The 21,130-nt window shown below is 41.4% G+C and overlaps 1 protein-coding gene across 4 annotated transcripts in view; it reads right to left on the bottom strand.

The window, feature by feature from the left end:
• Nucleotides 1–421: 421 nt before the first annotated feature.
• Nucleotides 422–21,130, bottom strand: part of LOC140946667 (kinesin-like protein KIF13A) — a 32,440-nt gene continuing 11,731 nt past the window's right edge. For 2 of the 4 annotated variants that reach the window (XM_073395776.1, XM_073395779.1), the window contains 26 exons: nt 20,958–21,052; nt 20,503–20,612; nt 20,243–20,320; nt 19,561–19,617; nt 18,787–18,937; nt 17,960–18,037; nt 17,742–17,802; nt 17,028–17,121; nt 16,328–16,419; nt 15,629–15,760; nt 15,459–15,498; nt 14,595–14,905; nt 13,730–13,887; nt 12,109–12,402; nt 11,358–11,440; nt 10,674–10,803; nt 9,986–10,044; nt 9,397–9,515; nt 9,071–9,166; nt 8,679–8,795; nt 7,942–7,995; nt 7,507–7,662; nt 7,096–7,176; nt 6,370–6,447; nt 4,543–5,398; nt 422–3,056 (listed from right to left, as the gene is read on the bottom strand). In XM_073395776.1, the coding sequence (XP_073251877.1) occupies nt 2,815–3,056; nt 4,543–5,398; nt 6,370–6,447; nt 7,096–7,176; nt 7,507–7,662; nt 7,942–7,995; nt 8,679–8,795; nt 9,071–9,166; nt 9,397–9,515; nt 9,986–10,044; nt 10,674–10,803; nt 11,358–11,440; nt 12,109–12,402; nt 13,730–13,887; nt 14,595–14,905; nt 15,459–15,498; nt 15,629–15,760; nt 16,328–16,419; nt 17,028–17,121; nt 17,742–17,802; nt 17,960–18,037; nt 18,787–18,937; nt 19,561–19,617; nt 20,243–20,320; nt 20,503–20,612; nt 20,958–21,052 (3,822 nt within the window). In that variant the 3' untranslated portion in view covers nt 422–2,814. The remainder of the gene's footprint in view (nt 3,057–4,542; nt 5,399–6,369; nt 6,448–7,095; nt 7,177–7,506; nt 7,663–7,941; nt 7,996–8,678; nt 8,796–9,070; nt 9,167–9,396; nt 9,516–9,985; nt 10,045–10,673; nt 10,804–11,357; nt 11,441–12,108; nt 12,403–13,729; nt 13,888–14,594; nt 14,906–15,458; nt 15,499–15,628; nt 15,761–16,327; nt 16,420–17,027; nt 17,122–17,741; nt 17,803–17,959; nt 18,038–18,786; nt 18,938–19,560; nt 19,618–20,242; nt 20,321–20,502; nt 20,613–20,957; nt 21,053–21,130) is intronic. The other 2 variants (XM_073395777.1, XM_073395778.1) reach the window with 2 other exon arrangements.

Raw genomic sequence — 21,130 nt, 5'->3', positions numbered from 1 at the left:
CTGTTTTTGCTGGGATACAAAATAATGACAAACCCATTATGGGATGAATTTGGCCAGTTTATTCAATTACACCATACAATGTATAAAGTCAGGAAAATACAGATACACAAGAACATTAACCCAAAAAAGGTGCGGCCACATTCGCCACAGCCCGGAGCGAGGAAAAAATGACAGGTCATGCGGGAGTGTAGTCTGCCACACAGCCGTTTTTAGTGTCGTCACGCAACGCTCCTCCCCACTTTGGGGCTGTGTAGCAGACTAGCGGGAGTGTTTTTCCCGCCCCACCCATTTTTTAAGGGAAAAGCCCTGGGGACGAGGTTGCATAATAGCCATAACCGGGAGCAAGGAACGAGTGACAGGGCAGCCCACACCCCCTTTATTGGAGTTATAACAGCCAATCAGCTAAGAGAGCAGACTACAGTTTAATTAACGTAACTTTAATTTCAGTTTCTATACAAAATTCATTGAAAAACTACAGCTCCTCCTAACAGTTAAGAAAAACCTCCTGTACATAAACTATGTCTTGTTATGAGAAATTGTCTCCAAACAGCTCGTAACGGCTGCAAAGAGTTAAAATGGACTTTATTATCAGACATTCAACATCATCAAGACAGTCAACGTAGACTATTGACAGTCCCCTGTTTTCTCGCTAGCTCGCAGGATCGAGCGCTCACCGGTACAGACGGCCATCTTGGTTTTCCATGTACCGAGTGGGTGGGGGTCGCGTTTTATAGCGGTGGGGGGAGCAAGGAGAAAAATATCTTTCTCCCTTCCTCCCAAACCGTACCCGTCCCCTAAGTAGATTTGACACTCATCCAAGATGGCCGCCCGAAACGCCAAATTTCGACAGGGGACAGTGAACAATCTATATTCAACGATTTCATTGCCATAATTAACCTCCACCTTTACTATAACTACATTTTGGTTAAGCCTCAAAATATTGCATTATAATGGGCAGTTATCATCATTATAAACTAGGCAACTAGGCCTCCCAATTACGTTTCCACAAGTGTTTTACTCCCAAAATATTTTTATTTCAGTTGTGTGGTCGTTTATGAAAACGGAAGTCGTTTATAAATGTTTCCTTTGCGAGACATGTTCGGCTGATCCTTTGGGGCTCACATTTGCGGCGAGATTACTGAACGCTAAACTGTCCAACTAGACCACATTAAATCCTCTACCTTTATAGTTATTTTGCTTAAATATAAATCGCTACAAATCTTTTAACGTGTTTAAATAAATATATAATTCCTGATAATTCATTGACAACCCACTCAAAACTCTACTTATTTCAGAGCAGCGGTACACAAAGATGATCAATTCTCGCACGGGAAATATTTTCATTCGGTTCTATTTCATTCACCATGCGAGCAGAGCTTCCTTAAGGCCTTTGACGTCACCGCAGTCCAAACTTCTGGACCAGTCAATCTTGTTTCCTCTCGTCAAACCAGTTTTTTCTAGAGCGAGCATCCTTTTAATGATAAACCGATAGTCATAACTGAGCCCACTGCGCCAATCGTACGGCTATAAGGCCTGGGTTTGATCTTACTCGATTCAGGTAGTTTTTCTGAGTACGCCAAAATTGAGGAAGCGAAAGAAAAGCTCTGCTGGCAGGATGTGTTTCATTTACCTTGCAGTAAAAAATGTTCTCTTTATGTCAAAATGTTTACTAACAAGTCGTAACACCCCAGTCAGGATCTTTTATGACGAAACATCTTTACAAACAAACCGCTAGACTTGGAGTGGCCAAAAATAACTTCATGACTCTTCCATTCACTAAATGATGACATACGTCAATAAAAATATTCTTAAATTATCAGACGTTAGTGGTACCCTTCCGAAGGGAAACAATGTTGTTTACTTCACAACCTCAGATTTACTCGTTATGCATCACAACTGGTTTGAACTTGACTATTAGTTTTCGAACAAACCGAAAAATTTTTAACATCTATTTGTCAACATCTGATACTGTTAAAATATGTTTATCCCCAGCCTAAGAAAACAACACCACTACTGGTTTCCCTGCAAAATGAAGTCTAAGAACCGAGCTCCTCATTGGTCGTACTTCGAGGGAAATTTGCTTCGACCAATCAGAAGCACTGCCGAGATCCGGGTAGTGACATACCATCAGTCTGGAATTTCTGTGCGCGTTCCTCACACGTCATTTCGCGGGAAACCAATGGTAGCGTGGAGAAATGTCGGCTGTTTCTCATGTTTATTTATCTCGTGATAATAAAAAATTTAAATTTACAGGTGTAACCAATATTGAATAATATTTCACTACCCAGTTCACTCAAGTAGCTGAACCCAGACTCGTGGCTCCTTATATTGTCTTCTAACTCCCCTTTAATCTAGAAAAGAACGGGTAAGGTCCCTTCGGTAGACCATCATACATAAAAGGTTTACTTTGGTTCGGTTTGGTTACCAATTCTTACACTCGTCTCTACCATTTCTCGAAAAGCCCGGTAACTTTTTGGGCCAGGAATTAAATATTCAAATCAAAATCTTACGATTAAAAGCAGTCCTTTTGGTTTCTTGATTATTATCTGCAGCTTATCACGATGAGCGAGGTTAATGTTATGTAGGATTTGTTGACGCCTTCTTTGCACTGTTGATGTTGCAACGATCTTATCTTCGATTTTCTGGTACCAGATCTCAAGTAAATTTAAATCGCCCAACCGAACCAGGCTGCTTGCTGAAAAATATCTCAAAAAATAGGCTGACCTCTCGTAAGACATTTCTTCGACCTCAGGTTGTCAATTGTAGAAAGTTTCGAAGCCCAATGCTCTACTCACATCACAAAACCGTATCTATTTAAAACAGAATGTTTGACCTCCTTTTCCATTCATTCTTTCGCCGATTATCCCTTGTTTGTTGTCGCATAGCATGAGGGCTTCTTGAGGGGCTATTGCTACGCCCAGTGTTTTTCGGAGCAAGTGCCGGGGCTTCTTTTTTCACTGAGTCGATGGGAAAACACTTTTCTGGCTTTACAAATGAACCATATCTCGGTTTGCAGGCGAAATATCGTTGCCCGTCCACGGATCCATCATTTTTTCCTGGTTTGAAGAAGAAAAATGTATAAATTAGTGACACTAAGTTGCAACAACGACTTACGCGAAATATGTTCGTTTTTACGAGGTTTCGTTATATCGAGGTTCTGATACATATATTTCACTATTACTGGGGCGAGGAATACTGTTCGTTATATCAAGGACTTTGTTATATAGAGGTTCGTGGTATCGAGTTTTCACTGTACCATGCCTTTTTCACGAAACAAGGAGGCCGGAACCAAAAATCTGGTTTTGTTTTAAACAACTTCTCTAGGGCACTAAAAATGATTTTGGTTAGAAGACCTCTAATCGGGCCCCAGTGTTCTCCTTATCAGGCGGTAACCGGTAAAATTTACCGCCTGAAGCAACACTTCTTTCCGCCTGCAACGGCCTGAAGGTTTACTAAAATTAAATGAGTACTTTTATCTCCTAAATTTCCCATTAAGGGCGGGACCATGTCCCGCACTCCACTATCCCCCTGCCCACGGAAAAGTGCACCTCCGTAGTGCATATTTTTTGCCTTACCGGCTATAAATGATCCCCTACCTGCTGAGCTAAAATTTAGGGAGAACACTGTAATCCGATTAAAATGCCGAAAGCTAAATAATAAGGACCTTAAAATACACCTTTTCTACCTATAGGTACGGATAGGTGAACATGTAGCAATATCACGTAGTAATATAAATGGCAACCAAGACTTCCCAAATGTGATTCAGACATCACTGTTCTACCAGGCTGCCTGGCCGTTTCTCCTGAAAAGAGGCGGCTGCTTAACACTTTAATCCCTAAGAGTGATCAGCATCAAAATTTCTCCTTGTAATATCAATGCTTTGTAAAACAGAGTGGTCATGAGAATTATGGACATGATCACACAAGATGAATTTGCTTGATATTTTATCAACTTCTCCCCACTACTTCTGTAGGAAATGAATAGGAGCAACAAATGAGAATTCAAATTTTAATCTTAGGTTTTAAAGGGTTTAGCAAGGACGTTTTTGAGCGACGCACGTTAATCGGAAGTGAGGCTTTTCCCCGGCTTTGACCGTACCTGGAAATGGCGGGTGTATCTTAAGGTCCCTAATTCATTAGGCTCAACATTTAAAGTAAAAAACAATTTCATGTTTTCCTGTGAACAACTTCCATAGTCAGCGAATAGTTATATAACTTAAACACGGTCCGTGTTAGGTACATTCTAACGAGTGGCTGGATCTCCAAAGTTCTTGCTCGTGTGTTTGCTCCTTTTTCTGGTACACAGTTTTTATATCACGGGGTTTACACACTTATCTTGACAAGTAAAACAATGCCACGTCTATAGAATCCTACACTACCAGTTTTACCTAATCCCTTCTCCCTCATGACATGAGGGTGTTTCGGTGATTTCGTCAAATCGCTCGATAACCTTCCATGAAGACGAAACGCGTTTTCTCGCGCGATTAAGTAAGACTACGCTCATGAGCTTAAACTGCTAATTGCATAATACAGACTCTCGTACCTGAGGGTGTATCAAGCTCAACTCCAATCCATACCCCAGGAGCAAACTCTGTCGGTCCGATATATCTGATCCTTCCCGTCTTCTTATCCCCGATACAAATCACTTGTCCCATTTTTAAATCTCCTAGACTATCAAGCGAGCTGAATTTGAAGTCGTCCGAATCGTACGAAGAACCTAACAGATCCTCCTTAGAACTTCGTTTTTGTTCGTTTTGTGGCACAGCAATTCCTGGTTTTTCCTCTGTCGGTTCTATAATCAGCGACGAAGACTCGTCCTCTTCTTCATCTTCATCCCCATCTAACAAATCTTTTAATCCAAGCAGATTCAGCTGCTTGCTGACTTTCTCATTGTCCGTACCAGCAAAACTTAAATCAATAAGCTTCTCCTTCTCAACTGATTTCACTTCTTTTGAATCCGATTGAGGAGTTGAGATATTTTCGCCTGACGGCGTGGGAGTCAAGGGATCTTCGAACGTCAACGTATCAGCACTAACCGAACGCTCTCGAAGATCGTCCGAAACAGGGCTGTCCGTTCCGTCGGCAGTCGACTCCTGCTTTGAGGATTCCTCAAAGTCGAACAACGCTGCAGGGTTTTTCTTGACTTGAGGACTCGGCGCAGGAGTTTCGTCTTCTTTGAGAGGTTCAAGATCTATCAGGAGCGAATTGGGACGCGAGTTGGGACGCGAGTTTGATCTTTCGCCTGAATTTCGCATCACTACACCGGACGAGTTTTGCGGAGACGAGACAAACTGTTCGCTGAGTTGCGCGAGATCATTTAGCACTTCTTCTTTGGTTGGCCTTGTCGGTCGTGGATCCGTGAAACTCCCAGGAAGAAGGAAATCACTCCGGTTATTACTCTGAGGAGATAAAAAGACACATAGGTCAAGTCAGGGGAAAAAAAACCCTCCATCAGTCTCTTCCCTTGCAATCTCACTTTGTTGGCTATTACGCCCCCAACCAAAAAAGGACATATCATTCTTACAGTCAGGTAATGTTACGTCAAAGAAATTGACCATGACGCCTCCCTTTAATGGAAGCATCGGCCTTGTCAGTCCCCAGACTTTTTGTTTGCGGGGAGTAAGTATGGAATTGGCAAGTGACAGAATGAATTAAGGCCAAGGCCAACTTTTCATGAGACGAACTATACTTCACGAGTTAAGTTCATGAGTTAAGTTCTCACCTTCCTTCCCCCATTGCTATAAACTCCAGGGCCCGCCCTGTCGGTACATTTGAAACCAAGATTGCCCCCCGTGGTAAGCGCTCGATGTTGACGACTTTTGAGAAAAATAGTGTCAATTATGACTGACCGCAGATGACATTTTCTATAATTCTTTCAATATCATACTAGCGATCCCCGGGGGGTTACTCGGGTTAATTTTTCGGGGGTATGTGCCGCTGGCCTCTCAGAATCCCTACCCCATTATAGTCTATTCTGTGGCCAAATATAGACCCCATCTTAGTCACTTTGGGGAAAACATATTTTTCCCGATCAAAAATTAGTAACTTTTTTTTATGCATCTAACTTATACTAGCCTTTCAACTAGGTCATCCTGAAATAAACTTAATGAATTAAAAATCTTCCTATCTTTAAATCCGTACCTACCTGAATTTACTGATCTCCTACCCCCGAAAATTTGAGATCCCATTCTAGTAACTCTATTGAAAATGCCACCCCATTATAGTCAATCCACCCGCGAAAATGCGACCCCATCCAGCGGCACATCCCCATTAGCCTGTTACTAGGAAGTACCCCCCACCCTCGGGTAGCGATCACACAGAAATATAGTCAGTGATGGCTTGTAAGAACCAAACGAGCGATTAGGCTTACCCTTAAGTTCCAAAGTTTATTACTTTCTGGAGAATCGAAACGACTGCCTCCGCTGTCACCGAAGGAGAGATCACTCGACTGTAAACAAGAAGTACAGTTCATATTACAGCTATTTCTGCACTGTACCGAATAGTACGAAAACCATATCGGATAGGGCTTTTATTCACAATTAAAAACGGTGATATAAAAAGGGTGATTTCGGAGAGGTTTCTGGAACGGAGCGAAGCTGCACGGCACTGCGTCGATATTGAAAGTGGTTCGTCGCATATCGGATAAGTTTCTGAACCCTTTTCTTTCCATTTGAACACGTCTATTGTATATTAACTACATATCGCAGTTAACAACAATCAAATTATGCATGTATCAGTTTTAAAGGGTTTTTTTTTTACATACAGGTCCATCCACGTCCGGTTACACTTCACAACACCACTTGAATTTTACGCTGTTGACTGAATTACAACATTTTTAGAACAACAGTATAGCCAAACGCTAACAAACACCTTTTTTGTTTTCTTTTAGTAGTTGGTCAAGCTCCCGTAAGCGGCTATTTGACCCTTAGTACATCTCAATCTCTAGTTGCTCCTGTAACAAGAGGGTGTCCGCTTACGACAGCTAACACTATACTAACAGACTTCAAACAAACAAAAAATTGCCACGACTGTCACTATAGTATGCTTGATGAATAAAGAAACAGAGACGAAGATTAAAAAAATACATATAAATTACCGCAGCTGCCAAATTTGGAGTGCTGGCAAACTTTCTGAGCGGTTTTCCGATAGCGGCAAGTTTCTCCTTCACCATAACTTCCTGTAAAAGACAAAGAAACTCTGACTGTGATTGTCATTTTCCCAACAAGGATGCCTCTCTTACTTAACAACCGCAAAAAACCTAAAGTGTTACCATTCAAAAGGAAGCTACTAAGAAGTACATGTACTTTCCTGTGGTACTGTTTATTACGCTGTACAAAGTAGTTCTAACTTTGAGTCTGTGGATGAAATCCAGTAGAGTGACCATTCAAATGCAAGCTACTGAGAAGTACTTCTTATACGTGGGTGTTTACTTTACAGCCAATCAAATAAAAGTTAGAAGGCAGTATTTTCTCTGTGTCGCTGTTCATGTTGAACAGGATGGTTTTACCTGTCTCAGCCGATCCAGTGCCAGCAAGCTCTCCACATGTGAGATTCCTTTACTGTACTTTCTCAGTACAGATTCATCCTCCTCCTCACCCTCCCCTACAGCTTGTGCGGCCATCTGCGCCAAGTTCTCTCTTTCTTCCGTTTCTTCTCCAGGTTGCTGTAAAAAAGAAACAAGAATAATCAATAACTGGTATCACCCCCCCCCCCCAACCCCCCACGGGGTTAGGGGTGGAGATGTATGACATTTCAGACTAAGGGAGTGCGGGTGATAAGGCCTGGGGAGGGGGGACTGGTAAGTGGCGCGATCGGCGTGCAAGGAATGGCAAACATGGTATTCAACCGGTACTTCCATTTCTCTAATTAACAAGAAAAAGCAAGAATAAGTGACAGTAATTCGTCCCTCTCATTCTAGCTGAAAGTAACAAAATTTACTTACTCGCGGAATGTGCGACACAAGTTCGTATGTCACCCCGCATCTTGTAATGATATCCTGAAATGTTAGAACAAGACAGTGGGAGCTTAGTTAGCTCGAGCTCGTGAGATAAAAGAGCAGAACAAACAAGGCATGTGTTCACCTTGTATTTTCACACACATGATCATTGTATCCTGGACATAAAAGGTAGCTTTGCAGAGTTTACAAGATGTAATTATATCAAAGGTATACATACGGAGACCCGTTTTCGTGCATCAAACCTTTCATTTTGCGTTGTTATCGCCTCAAGGCCTCCGGAATAAAGTGCGCGTACCCGCCTCTGCACGCGTTGCATGCGTTTACCAATGCACGCGCGTTCAGTTTAATTCATTTCATTCACTACTGCTTTCATTTAGTACCGTTTGTTGCATAGTTACAAAAAATCCCTCATCCCTGGGTCTTATCTGTTGTCCCAGTAGGAAACACAAAGTGCTATTTTAAAATATCAAATCCATTCACCACCGTTTATCAGAACAATAATTCACCACTCCAGAAACTGTAAGGGAGAAAATAAGGGAGATGGATACAAGCTTTCGGTTGGAAAAACGTTACTTGTGATTGGTTAATGTTGGCCTTGAATACCATCAACCAATCATAACTAACGCTTGTCCACCCAAACGAACCCAAAAATCGTTGCGCTGAAAGCTTGTACCCATTCCCCTTAAAATTTCTGGAGTGGCGAATAATGTGAAAGTGCTTACCCTGGTTATTTTTTTCAGCAGACTGTCTTTCCAACTTTGCCTCTTATATACTTTGACAGAAATTCGTTTTCTAAGAACCAAATCCATTGAGATGGGACTGGCAAGACGGACTATGACCTGTAAAAACAAGGAAAAAGTAAGTCACTAGCAGTATAAATACGAAACCACCATCACATATACTAAGCAAACATTTGTCCGATCACTGGAATTTTGGCTATCAGCTCGTGTCTTCATTGGCTTCTTTGAAGTCACAATGACACGTGACAACGAAAACGTTTTCCCGCAAAAGCCTCAAAGCAGGCAACATTGCAAGATCAGTGCGTGACTCAAGCTCCATGCTTCCTTCGAAATTCGCGCTTGCTGGTATTTCTGCAAGTTTTGAGGGAACTTACCTTTAAAATAAGGTAGACTCGTTCATGCGATTGTGTGACTCGGTTGAGGAAAGCGGAGTCATGGATTGACGAGTCCCACAACATTGTGGCGGACACCTGCGAGGCAATACATGTGTTAGTTCAACAGAACGGTTATTCAATGACCTAAAAAGGTAAAATCTATTTAGTTACTCTGACCAATCACAACAGGACCTGACATTCAAACGAACCCCTAAGATCCCATAGGAAATTCATGTGGTCTCGTCAATGGTGACCAGCTTTGTAGTGACAGTCGCAGAACAAAGCGCCAAAGAGATCTGTACCTTTTTGTTTCGACGTTTTCATACCTGTTTTTGGTCGTACTTGATAATCGGAAGTTCCATCATGTTATCAGAATTTTCAAAAATGAGAGTTGAGTCCACGCCAGCGGGACCTGCTTCCTCCATACAACCACTTCTTACTTCGTCTGTTTACAAGAAAGATTAAAAGATATAACTTTCCTTTATCAAACACCCACAAGTACGCTAGAAATAAAATTTATCCTTAAGTTCCGAAAATAACGTTAAATATCGATGCAAGCTAAAAAAACCAAAAGTAATGATACCCCTGATACTAGCGACCAAAGAAATGATTTTTATTCTTTTTCCTTGTTATTGCCAAGAAGTCAAGGACACAGAAATGGAGAGAGATAGCGAGACGGAAATTTGTAAATAGTTAACTCTCAGTAAACAAGTTATCTGCCCCGTACACACAGAGTTCCAGACGTTATTTGAATGAAAACGAAAATTAAAGAAAAAACATCTTCAGTCACAAGGGTCGGGACTGCAGGGGATGTAATAAAGGAGCTAGAAATGTTGGGTCAAATTCTTCTGTATCTAAGAGACAATCATCTAAAATAAGCCGTTGCTGTTAATTCGAATAAGCCGGCTTCCTTACCGTTCTGTAAATCCAGGAATATCACTGGATTAAACCTTTCCATTCCAAGCGGTACGGTTCTGTAAATAACAACAGTAACACTTAAGAAAAGGAAGCTCCGAAAAACAAGCGGTACTATGAAGGTATATGCCGTCTTTTTTTCTTTTTCATTTTTTCCTTGAATAAAAGATTGCCAACACACCCCGTGTCCTCTCCTCCCGCTGGCTAATTCTCATCATCGGGGACCCTGGAACTGCTAATTAGCGCAGGAAATTAAAGGGCTAAATCGTGAAAGGGAGCGTTTACGAGTGCAACAAGAGAGCCCCTCAGTACTTACTTACGGAGTCATTTCCAGAAGCTCTGAATTCTCCACTTCTGATTGGCCAAGAAAGACCTTCTAGCCAATCAGACAGAGGAATGTCAAATGCTACTGGAACTGGTTTTGTAAGAGTAATTGCCCAGGGGCTCTTCCGTTCTTCTAGTAAACGTTGCATGCAAACATTCTGCCCGCAAATATTACCTTCCGTTAAACTGGGGTTCATTGAGGATAGCTAACCACTGCAGATATGTCGTATTTACTCGAGGAAGCACCGCGGCGCTTATAAAATTTTTCACGCCTCAAAGGCGGCACTTGCTTGAGGGAGGCGTTTATTTGCAAGTTGGACACAACAAAGAGTTGTTTTTGTATTAATATCAGATGCAGTCTCACCCTTCAAGCGGAGGGGCGCCAGGAATTCCGCTACCACGAACAGGCACGAGGACAGCATTCCTCTCCTCAGTTAAACAGACCCACTGATCAATCATCCAGCTTTCTTTCTCTTTATCACTGGCAGACTTGTCTAAGAATGAACAAGCGAACAAAGTTAGACGCCATTAAATCTCTCTTGCTGTTTTAAGTGGCAAAAAATACAGCATAGCAATCTTTATAACAAAGGACGAAAAGCAGAGAACAACGATTCCATGAAGTAGCTTTCACGAAACAAAGCTGGATATGGTCTCACGGGCTTTTTGCGGTATCACTATTGGGTTGCCTGTGGCAAAGCCCAATAAAGTTTTGAGTAGAGTTCATGCAACCAACCAAGAGGGGGTTGCGCGTCCCATCCCTTCTGCACTGGGACGATTACTTGACTTTTGGGGGAAGGGGGATAGTCATTTCAGATAAATACAAAAAGATTTAAAACTTATTAATAAGCCAATTTATCGCGCAGCTGGCAGACCAATGTACTCCATTCTGGGGGTCTTAATTTCGCGTAGCCTAGTCATCCGTCGTGCGTATTTAATACTCAAGTCTTTGTCGGTTAACTATAAATAAAAACCCGTATAAATAAAAACCCGTGGGTAGGCACGTTGTTTGCCTCAGTTTATTCACTGAGACTGGATATGCAACACTAACCTGGTTTGTCTATTAGTGAGTGAATCTGTTCATCCAAGTACTCTCGCCTTTTCATTAGTGAAGTCGACCACTTCTCTCGCAGACTATAAGAAAACAAAACAAAAGCAACCAGTTAACACACAGCGGTCTTCAACTGACTGTGGAATTTAGTCTTGCGATTACGCCGGGCATAGTTTTTCACCGTGTTCTCAACTTGATGTTCAGAGCGTGGTGAATAACGGAGTTGTTCCACAACATGCAATTCACATCTAGGGTTGGTACTTCGGCGACTCATATTCCTCTTTACAGAAACAGCTAAGAGGACTTTGAAACTGCAAAGCCAAAACGAGCAGTTGTTTGCTCGTTCTCGAGTAGCTCTCAACATCATTAATAATTTGTAAAGAAAATACAAAGGAAATTAATGTTTCATGAGCGTTTGGAAATCAGTTGGACAAACTCCTCATCATTGCATTCTTCATCTCTCTTTCTAAAATCACTTCATTTGAGAGGTAATATTAAACATTCGACGAAGTATTCGATTTCCTAGAAATTCGTCAAAAATACTACACTGCGCATCATATTTTCAACTTTCTCTCCTTGTTTGATCTTGTGATGAAACACAGTGTATAATGCTTGATATGTTACATGAAAATACGCGAAAACCAAAACAAGGAACAAGAGCGATATTTAGAGATAAATAACTAAATCTCTCAGTAATACACTCAGATTTCATTGCAAAAAAGCTCTTAAACAATCACATCTGCATACTTACATTGAGAGGTCCTTTTCTTGATAGCTATCCAAGGGCTGTTGATTCTTGTTCCTCAAACAAACACTGCCAATGTACACAGCGGAGATCATATTACACACGACAGGAAGTGACCCCGCCCTTGGCACTGGCTGAACTTGCACCTTGATTCGCCGAGAGTGACCCTGCCGTAGTTGAAAAATGCCTCCTGTTTGATTGTCCTTTTGAAGATGTAATTCGACTGGTGCATACACTCCTTGGTCATTGATCTCAAGTATTTCCACCCATAGATGTATTTTCCTTAGCAGTTCACCCCACCTGAAATGAAGAACCTCTTAAGTTATGGTTTATATAAACAAATAAATAAATAAATAATTCCTTTATTTACCCTCGGCAGTATTTATAGCACTAATGCTAGTGGGGCCGAGCTAGTGACTGAACAAATAATTCAAATATAATAGGCCGGATTTAGCAACAGAATAGGAACGCCAGTTAACGACGGCGCGCGCAAATCGAGAAACTGGCTCGACCAATGACAGAGCGGCAAATTGGGCACCGGAAGTCGCGTATGCTCCTTTCCGCGCGCTTTCCCGACGCCAACTATCGTTCCCGTTCTGTTGCTTAATCAGCCTAATGAAACATAGCAGGGTTAAGAATCCCAACTGGCCGGAGACAAACCGGTCGGCTATTTACAAGCGTGGTCTAGGATTTGAACTCGAGACTACCAAGAACAAATCCAGCTAGCGGTTAGAGCGGGACTTGAACTCTGGGCCTCCGAATTGCAAGACCAGCGCTCTAACCACTCGGCCACGCTGCCTCCTGATAGCTACATCCGTCTCTCACACGCCAGGGATCACCCACGGTTATTCAAAAGCTGTCGATCACAAAGATGAAAGAGAAGAGGTGCAAACCTCAGTGATCAAAAAGGCAAATTCGCATATTTCACTCATGCTTTAAAAGTATTTTTTGGGAGCGTCTGTGTGAAAGACAATTTGCGTTACAGATTTACGTCGTGTTGTTATGTGACTTTATCCTGCGACATTTTGGAGGACTGCAGAATCGTAGGGTTTGACTTTGAAACTTGGACTAGATAATCGGTGAGTTAGATTTTGGTATTAATATTTTTGGTATTAACAGTTTGGCTTTAACTTGTTAATGTTTCACCGTACAGAATCAACAGTCTTTTTGACTGACTTTGCAGAAACTGAACTCCTTTGAGAACGGAACAGCCAAGCAGAACAGGAAACAGTTGCAAATATGGATGCTCGAAAAAAAATTCTTTTTAAGAGAACCAATACCTGAACATTCACAAACAAAAAACCTAACACGTACTAGAACGCTGAGACCGAAAAAGCGCAAATTTGAAGACTAAAAACCGATAACATCGCGACTTAATTGACCTAACGGGTCAATAACTAGAGTTTGATGCCATCAACTGATGTGATACAACTAACTTTGACTCACTCTGAACATGACTACCGCACAGGTTGTCGAAACGTCAGTAACTGTTCAAAAAAATTCCTATTCCGGACTACGCTCACCCTGACGATCAACGCTCCACCTACTTGAAATGAATCCCGGGATGAAACCTTTCACACCAAACACAAAACCCAAAACCCCAGTGCGCATGCCCCTCTTTTGATACCTGTCATGAAGTCCCTTTTGTTGTGGTTCCACATTCCAGTTGACCATCATATTCTTCTGTGAGTCAAAGCCTTTCATCCTGTTTCCCCATACTTCAATAGCCAGCGATCCCTCAGATGCGTACTCCACAAACTCCTCTGTGACTTCCATGTCGAATTGCTAAAATAACATACATAAAGCAGTTTTCAAGTGAGAACTGAAAAGTAATATCTGCCAATTCTTTGTTTCTAAACTAGTACGTCACGTCACATGATTGGCTAAGAAATCTCCACCGGTCTCTTGACCAATCAGAAGTAAACCGGAAGCAATCGTGAACTGGTCGCACACTTTTTCGGCGCTTGGCGATGGTTACACGCGCATGCTTTCTGTTCAGATTGGTTCGTAAGATCGTCAATCGTGATTGGCCAGTGTATTAACTTTGTTTATAATCAGCGACGTTAAGTAGCCAGACCATTGACGTTCTGAACGTCAGAAATAACAGCCACAAGCTGATATATTATCTGGTTCAGCCCTCTGACTCGATAAAGTCATACTATCAAAAATGCGTTCAGACTCAGTTGTGTTAACACCAAAATTCTGTTTGCCATTCATAACCACCCCGACATCAGCGCTCTCGTTGCTTAGGCTCGCTATTGGGATTACGATATGTAGTTAAACTTGCTCTACGTACAAGACAACGCCAAGAGCCAACGCCACTAATTACAGATTTTTGACAACTTTTTCGGTTTGCGGAAACAAACACATGATGTAATCAAAACTTAATGCAAATACGTGTAAACTGCATCTCTTTCACTTAATGTTCCAGTAACGTTTTTGAAAAAGAAACAAGAAAATAGAGTTTAAAAGCGCGCCATATTCAATCCTACCTGCTTGTGTTCAAATATCATGGTGTTGGTTTTGGGTCCAGGGTTTGAGATACTAGCATTGATGGGCGGTACAACAATAGTGTTATCATCATTCCAGAACTTGTACTGACAAAACACATAATTGCACAGCGCCGGTGGAAGATCGTAAGCTTCTACCACTTTCACTTCGACGTGCATAGGAGACCCTCGCACGAGTTCATCATCGTCGTCATCTTCGTCGTTTATGACTAACAAATCGTCCTCGTCTGCGCTGGATTCCCCCGTCTCTTCGTCATCTCTGGACTGCTTCGACAATTTCCTCATGGCTTTCTCTGTTAACACAAAACATAGAAGACTGCTGAAGGAATTTCGGGCTTTTCAATCACCATTAAAAACGAGAGAAAGCATGGGGCCAAAAAATGACAAGTTTCATTCTCTGCAGTTTTTGAATAAAAATATTCTTTTCAGTGGGAAAATCACGAAAATTCGAGGGAGTTGAGCGGGCGGGGAAGGCTATGACCCACACCCTATGGAATGGAAATTCCCGGGAGGAGGGGGGTCTAAAACAAAAGTGTTCTCCCTCGGGGGTATGAATATTTCCTGAAATTACACAATTTCAACAGTATCCTAGGGAGTCAAACCCTGGGGGATGGCCTGTATGCAAGCTCTCCATTTCGAGTGGCGAGCAAAACTATCCGTGAGAGAACGCGCCCGCCCCTCACTCTCCTTCCGCGTGCTGCTCGCGTTTGCTTTTCACGATATTCGCCTTACAGAGAGTTTGCTCTCAGGCAATGATGGGATGGACCAGTAAGAATGTTCTGCAACAACGGCATTTCAGTATCTCGTATCTCGAAGTCAATGTATTACAAAGACATGTGAAGTTACCTGATAATCTGGACACTTCCACCTTCAAGCGACCACAAACCTGCAAAAAAGGGATTTCATTGTCACTTAAAATTGAGCCAACATTTCAGAGGAACAACACGTTGCTTCCATACTTGAAGCAGTCTTTGTTATTGTTATATTAAATGTAAGATAATTTCATTCATTCTTACCTCGCCCTGTTGACTGATGATTGGTGCAGCGTACTCATGATTCACGTCATGTAACAGACATTCAAGGAAGAGATTGGCTACTCCAATAAGCGTGTGGCACTCGACCTCAAAGAACAAATCCAGATTTTCATCCTAAGGAACAAACACAAAGTTTGTTCAGTTCAGTTGGGTTTGAAATATATGTTGTGGTTTAATGCATTCTGGTATGAATTTCATTTCATTTAGTATCCATATCATTTATTAATAACCCATATTACCATAGCCAAAAACAAAGGAAAGTAAAACTTAAACCAAAAATAAAATTGAACCACATGCACGTGCCCAACTTCGTACTCGCAGGGCAACCAACATGAAAAATCAAACCATTAAGTGTTATAAAACGTTGGATTTACAACTTATACTTGCCAGATCTAATTTACAGCTCACATTCCACAAGTCCAAAATAAAGCTTGCAGTGGTCCATCAATAAATAACTCAAGCCACACAGTTCCCGACCATTACCACCCCCCCCCCCCCCCCTCCATCCCCCGCCAACAAACTCCACCTTCCCTCCCTGATACAAAACAAAGTTAAAGAAAAAATTTACCATTACCAAATAGGGTCGTATTTGCCTATTTCTGGCTCGGTGACTTACACCATATAATGTAACTTCTATTTTAAAACCCACCAAGTGAACAAGACATATAAGTCTAAACATACCGTTTCAGAGAAGGGAATGCCATCTTCCACACATTGGTTGTACAAGTCTCTCATGTCGTAAATCTTGTTGTTAAGTTTCTCTAGCGACCAAACTGAAAAAAAAACGTTTGCGAAGGAAATTAATAGCAAGATATAGTAGACCTTTTCCACTTTTGGGTGGCACCTTCTCCTGGTGGTGAGGTTTGCGTGTCTCAGTGACCCGAACAGCTGTGCTAGACTACGAGTAGTCCCCATTATCCCTCAGGGATAGTAGGGCGAGCGAAACGCGAGCGCGCGTGAAAATCACCCCACGCGAGAAGCCGAGAGGCGTCTCAACTTTCTCACGTGGGGGGATTTTCACGGGCGCTCGCGTTCCGCTCGCTCTACTATCCCTTAGCAAAAATGGGGACTACTCGTAGTCAACAGCTGTGCCGACCAAACCACTTATGACCCCAAAAGATTACGTTGGAATAGGAAACAAGAATGTGAGAACTACGGAGCAGAAAAGACAACAAGGGGAAGGACGACAGAGAGAAAGGGAAAGAGCTTCGAGGAAAACGTGCAGTGAAATAAACATCACAGCGGCCAACAAAGCCAATTGGTAGGAGAGTATTGAGGCCATATGTGCCACATGACACGAAGAGGTTAGGTGAAAGTAAAGGTTAAGGTACACTACATAGATGAGCTTAGTGGCTTACAGGCAGGGATCACGTCCACTCACTTTGGGTTCCTTTAGATTTGTGCTTGACTACAATGGCGACTTCACTGCTAAATCCTGATCTGCTTCGACCAAAGCTTAAACTTGATGTGGGAATCTGGCAAAAGTAGAAAGCAAGCAATTGAATTCAAGGCTTTCGAGGCCCTGTTCAGACTAATATATTTTAATTTGAAAACGCACTGACACATTTCGATGCGTTTAGGCCTTCCGTCCACAGTAATACGCTGAGCGTTTTCACCTATTAAAACGCATCGATTTGAAAACGCTCTTGAAAGTGGGCCAAAACTAAAACACATACATACCGTATTCGTGTGGATGGTCGCAAACGCATCACAATGAAAACGGTGACCGAAAATATCGCGGGCGCGTGTGTTTGAAGCATGCGCATAGAGCTTAACTTACGCCACAACGTGCGATTCTATCGTTTCCGAACGTTTTACTGTGGACTGTTGAAACCGCCTCAAAAAGGTAGTGTAGGCGCCAATGCATCGACGCGTTTTCGATGACAACAACATCCCTAAGTATACTTTTGACAAGGCATCAGCGTGGATGAAGCCTGAAATTTGAACAACTCTGAACTTTCCCAAGCTACTATCAGACGCTCAGGCTGTTACAAAGAAACTTGAGTTGCCATAAAATCCCGCTTATAAACGATATGCCGATGCTAGATGAAAAGGCTTACATTAGCTTGCGCGCAAAAATGTTTGGGAATTGTACCTGTAGTGTAACGGCAAATTCAGTTTCTTTGCCCATCTCTTCGCTTAACTGGTTTGCCTCCCTGAATGCAAAAAAGCGTGGAGAAAAATCAAGAAGCAAGAAATTAAAACACTGAACACATACAACGTTTGGTCAACTGATCCAAATTCAATCTGGTTATGTATGTACCTGGGCAGTAAATTTTCAAGTGTACAAGAATAAGATGAGTTCATAATCACCTGACGAGAGCATTAGCCTTGATAACCTCTTCTCTTAAAACCAAAGGTTTTCTTTCAAACTGGACTAAGTTTTCCCTACTAGTAAAGAAAGAAAAAAGGAATACATTTTTAAATTTTCAAGCTACATGTACTATAAACCTTGTAATTCCAAAAGTGAAAAAAAAGGTTACCGTCAAGACAGGCTTTAACAACATGCCTCTTACAAACACTAAATTTTGTTGCAGTCTTTTCTGTGGCAAGTGCAGTTTAAACAGAATTAACGTCTCCCTTGGACGTTTGATTGATAAGAATACGCAAATGTTTGGTCACAAAATAATGCCTTGAACCGTGATTTTTGGACCATTTAAACACTTTGAAAGGTTTGAACCCAGGACTCATTTCAAAAGGTTGAGTTTGATCGTCCGGGTGAACGTAGTCCAGAATAGGGCTGTTGTTGTTGACAGTGACTGACGTTTCGACAACCTGTGCGGTAGTCATCTTCAGAGTCAAAGTGAGTTGTATCACGTCAGTTGATGGTATTATACTCTGGTTATTGATCTGATTGGTCAATTATGTCGCGATGTTATTGGTCGTCTGTCAGTTAAGCCGTGATGTTACTGGCTATGAAGACTCGTAATCAGTGATTGGTGCGTTTCGATCGGTCTATTGTCACAGTTAAACAGTCGTCTATTGTTAGTCAAATTGTCAGTTCTCAAGTTGTTCTCTCGTAGTTAGTTTTGCTTGATCTCGTCTCATTTAAACACTAACACCAACACTTCAGGCCATGGCTGGTTTTTATCGTTATTTTTTCTTTAAAAAAGTCCAGTTTTAACTTTGGTTCTCCTTACCTGTCTTCAATCCAAGACACTCGAGATGAACCATATCCTGAACTGAAAGAACCAATGCTTGACGCCCGTTCCATGATCTGCCGTGGACCCATTTGGTTTCTGAGTTCTTGTATCTGTTCTTCATACATTTGACGCTGTTTATCTAACGCCCCTGAAAATAGTTAAATCTGCTGTTAAGTTTTTGTGCTGATGCAGTAAAACATATTTGCTTTATTTTATGTTTTTTTTTTAGTTAAACAACTCTTCCACTTGCTCTTTTAACAATAACTTTAAGAAAAGCTAAAGAGAACAGTCTTTTCGGTTTTGGTTAGGTTATAACTATAATAAGTGGTACATGTAGTTCATTTTAACACTTTAGTGCTTGTTTATTTACTTATAACTAACATCCTAGCATGGAAAAACACTTTAATATTGAACGCTTTCTAAAGGTCCCTTATTTTCCTATTAATATTAACTGTTTTACTTGCTTAATCATGGACAGAGATCTTTCAAAGTGCTCGAAAAAAGTCCTGTACAGTTGTCAAGGGTTAGGGTAACGAGGATGTCCCTCACCACGCATGGTTCTGCGGAACTGAGGGACAATGGAAAATGATATACAACCAAACCCTGCCTCACAGGATACCTCAATATCACATTATTGCTTTGTCCCTGGGGAAAGAAAACCCTTAAGTTTTCCATAAATTAAACCCACTTAATACGGACAAGTTTTATGGCCCTTTAGTGTCTATTACAGGGGTTTGACTGTAATTAAAAGGAGCTCAAGCTACCGCGTACCTTGTTTTTCGGCTTTGTACTGTTCCTCTAAAGCTTTGACAGAATCTTTAAGGGGTCCTGTAAAAATTGAAAAATCAACACTGTTAGAATTACTGCAACTTAATGATGCTCTCAATTAAGGGAAGCTGGATTCTTAAGGGGATACAGGGCTCGAAAAAGGTCCGGATCGTTATAAGTTTATGGAAAACTGAGCACCCACCCCTCCCCCCCACCCAATCCAACATTAACTTCTTATTTAGGGCAAAATGTTGGCTTAGGGGAGAGGTAGGTGGGCAAGGGTCCAAGAAAATCATTCTCTAACAAAATATTTAACTAAGACAAACAGGAAGTGACCCCTGTGAGTAAAATGTGAGAGCTGATTGCCCAAAGGGCAAGCTGGAATCATTCAAATTTTTTTCGAGCCCTGGGAGAACAATAACTGAGACAAAGACAAGAGATCTCAGGGTGCTTTCCATTTGTCAGAACTAACCGGCCAGACCACTCCTTCAAAACTATCGTGCTAGATCAGTCAAATCCTAAATAGTATACAGGAAGGAGGTGGTTTTTCAGCAAAAGCTCTTGGAAAAAGCCTCTTTCATTGTCAAAATGACTGGTCCGACTATAATCCGCCTGGCCAGTTCTGACTTTCGGAAAGCGCCCCAAGTTAAGTCTGAAACAACAACACAAACTAAACATTCTTTACCTGAACTAATCTCATTCATCATCAGCTCTGTTTGGGCAAACTGGAAATCAACTGTTTGCTCTACCTGTTGCTCACTCCCTGCAGAAAAAGAATATATATATGGTAAATTAATAAAATGTCAGAACTATCATTTTCACACAAAACCTCCGACATATAAGTAGCATGATTCACTGTAAAACAAGCCAGTTCGTTTAGTATATCTTTACAAGGTAGCAGATGAGTTAAGTTACATTAAACAATTAAACTTAAAAGCAACAAACCTGGAGGACGAGGGCAGTTTATTCTGAAGTAATGATTGTTTCCCCAGAGGATGCGATCACCATGCTTTAGAAGAGTCTTCTCTTCCACAAGTTTACCATTTACACAAGTTCTATTGTCATAATGCAAATAATGTAAGAATAATTAGATCATCACTATGGTATTCACAATTTATTATAGGCAACTCCAAATTAGCCCCTTCCTCAACCCCCCCCCCCCCCCCCCCAATAAAAACAGGGCTTGAACAGCATTTGAACCCCATGGCCTCTGTGTTAGTGCTGCAGTTCTCTACCAACTGAGTTATGAAGACCCTACATAAAATGTTGGTGAAAAGAGTAAAACAGAATGAAGATGATGTGAACTGTAGGCATATAAATCTAAATGAAGAAGTGAGCTTCAATCCAGATCAAAATAATTAACAAACCAGCTAGGTTTTTTTTTCTTTCCGTATACATACCCTGTTTTTGCAAGTGGGGTAACATAAACTTCATTGTCTTCAATATCAAGTTGACAGTGTTCATGTAAAATTCCAAGTCCACTCAATTGAATATCCTGTAAAATGATAAAATGTAACATGATTTTTAACTGTTTGACTGCTGGCCAAAAACTTACTGAGGTACACCACATACA

This window comes from Porites lutea, chromosome 8 (assembly GCF_958299795.1).
Source record: "Porites lutea chromosome 8, jaPorLute2.1, whole genome shotgun sequence".
NCBI classification, from domain to species: Eukaryota; Metazoa; Cnidaria; class Anthozoa; order Scleractinia; family Poritidae; genus Porites; species Porites lutea.
This window is presented reverse-complemented; position numbering and strand designations above follow the sequence as displayed.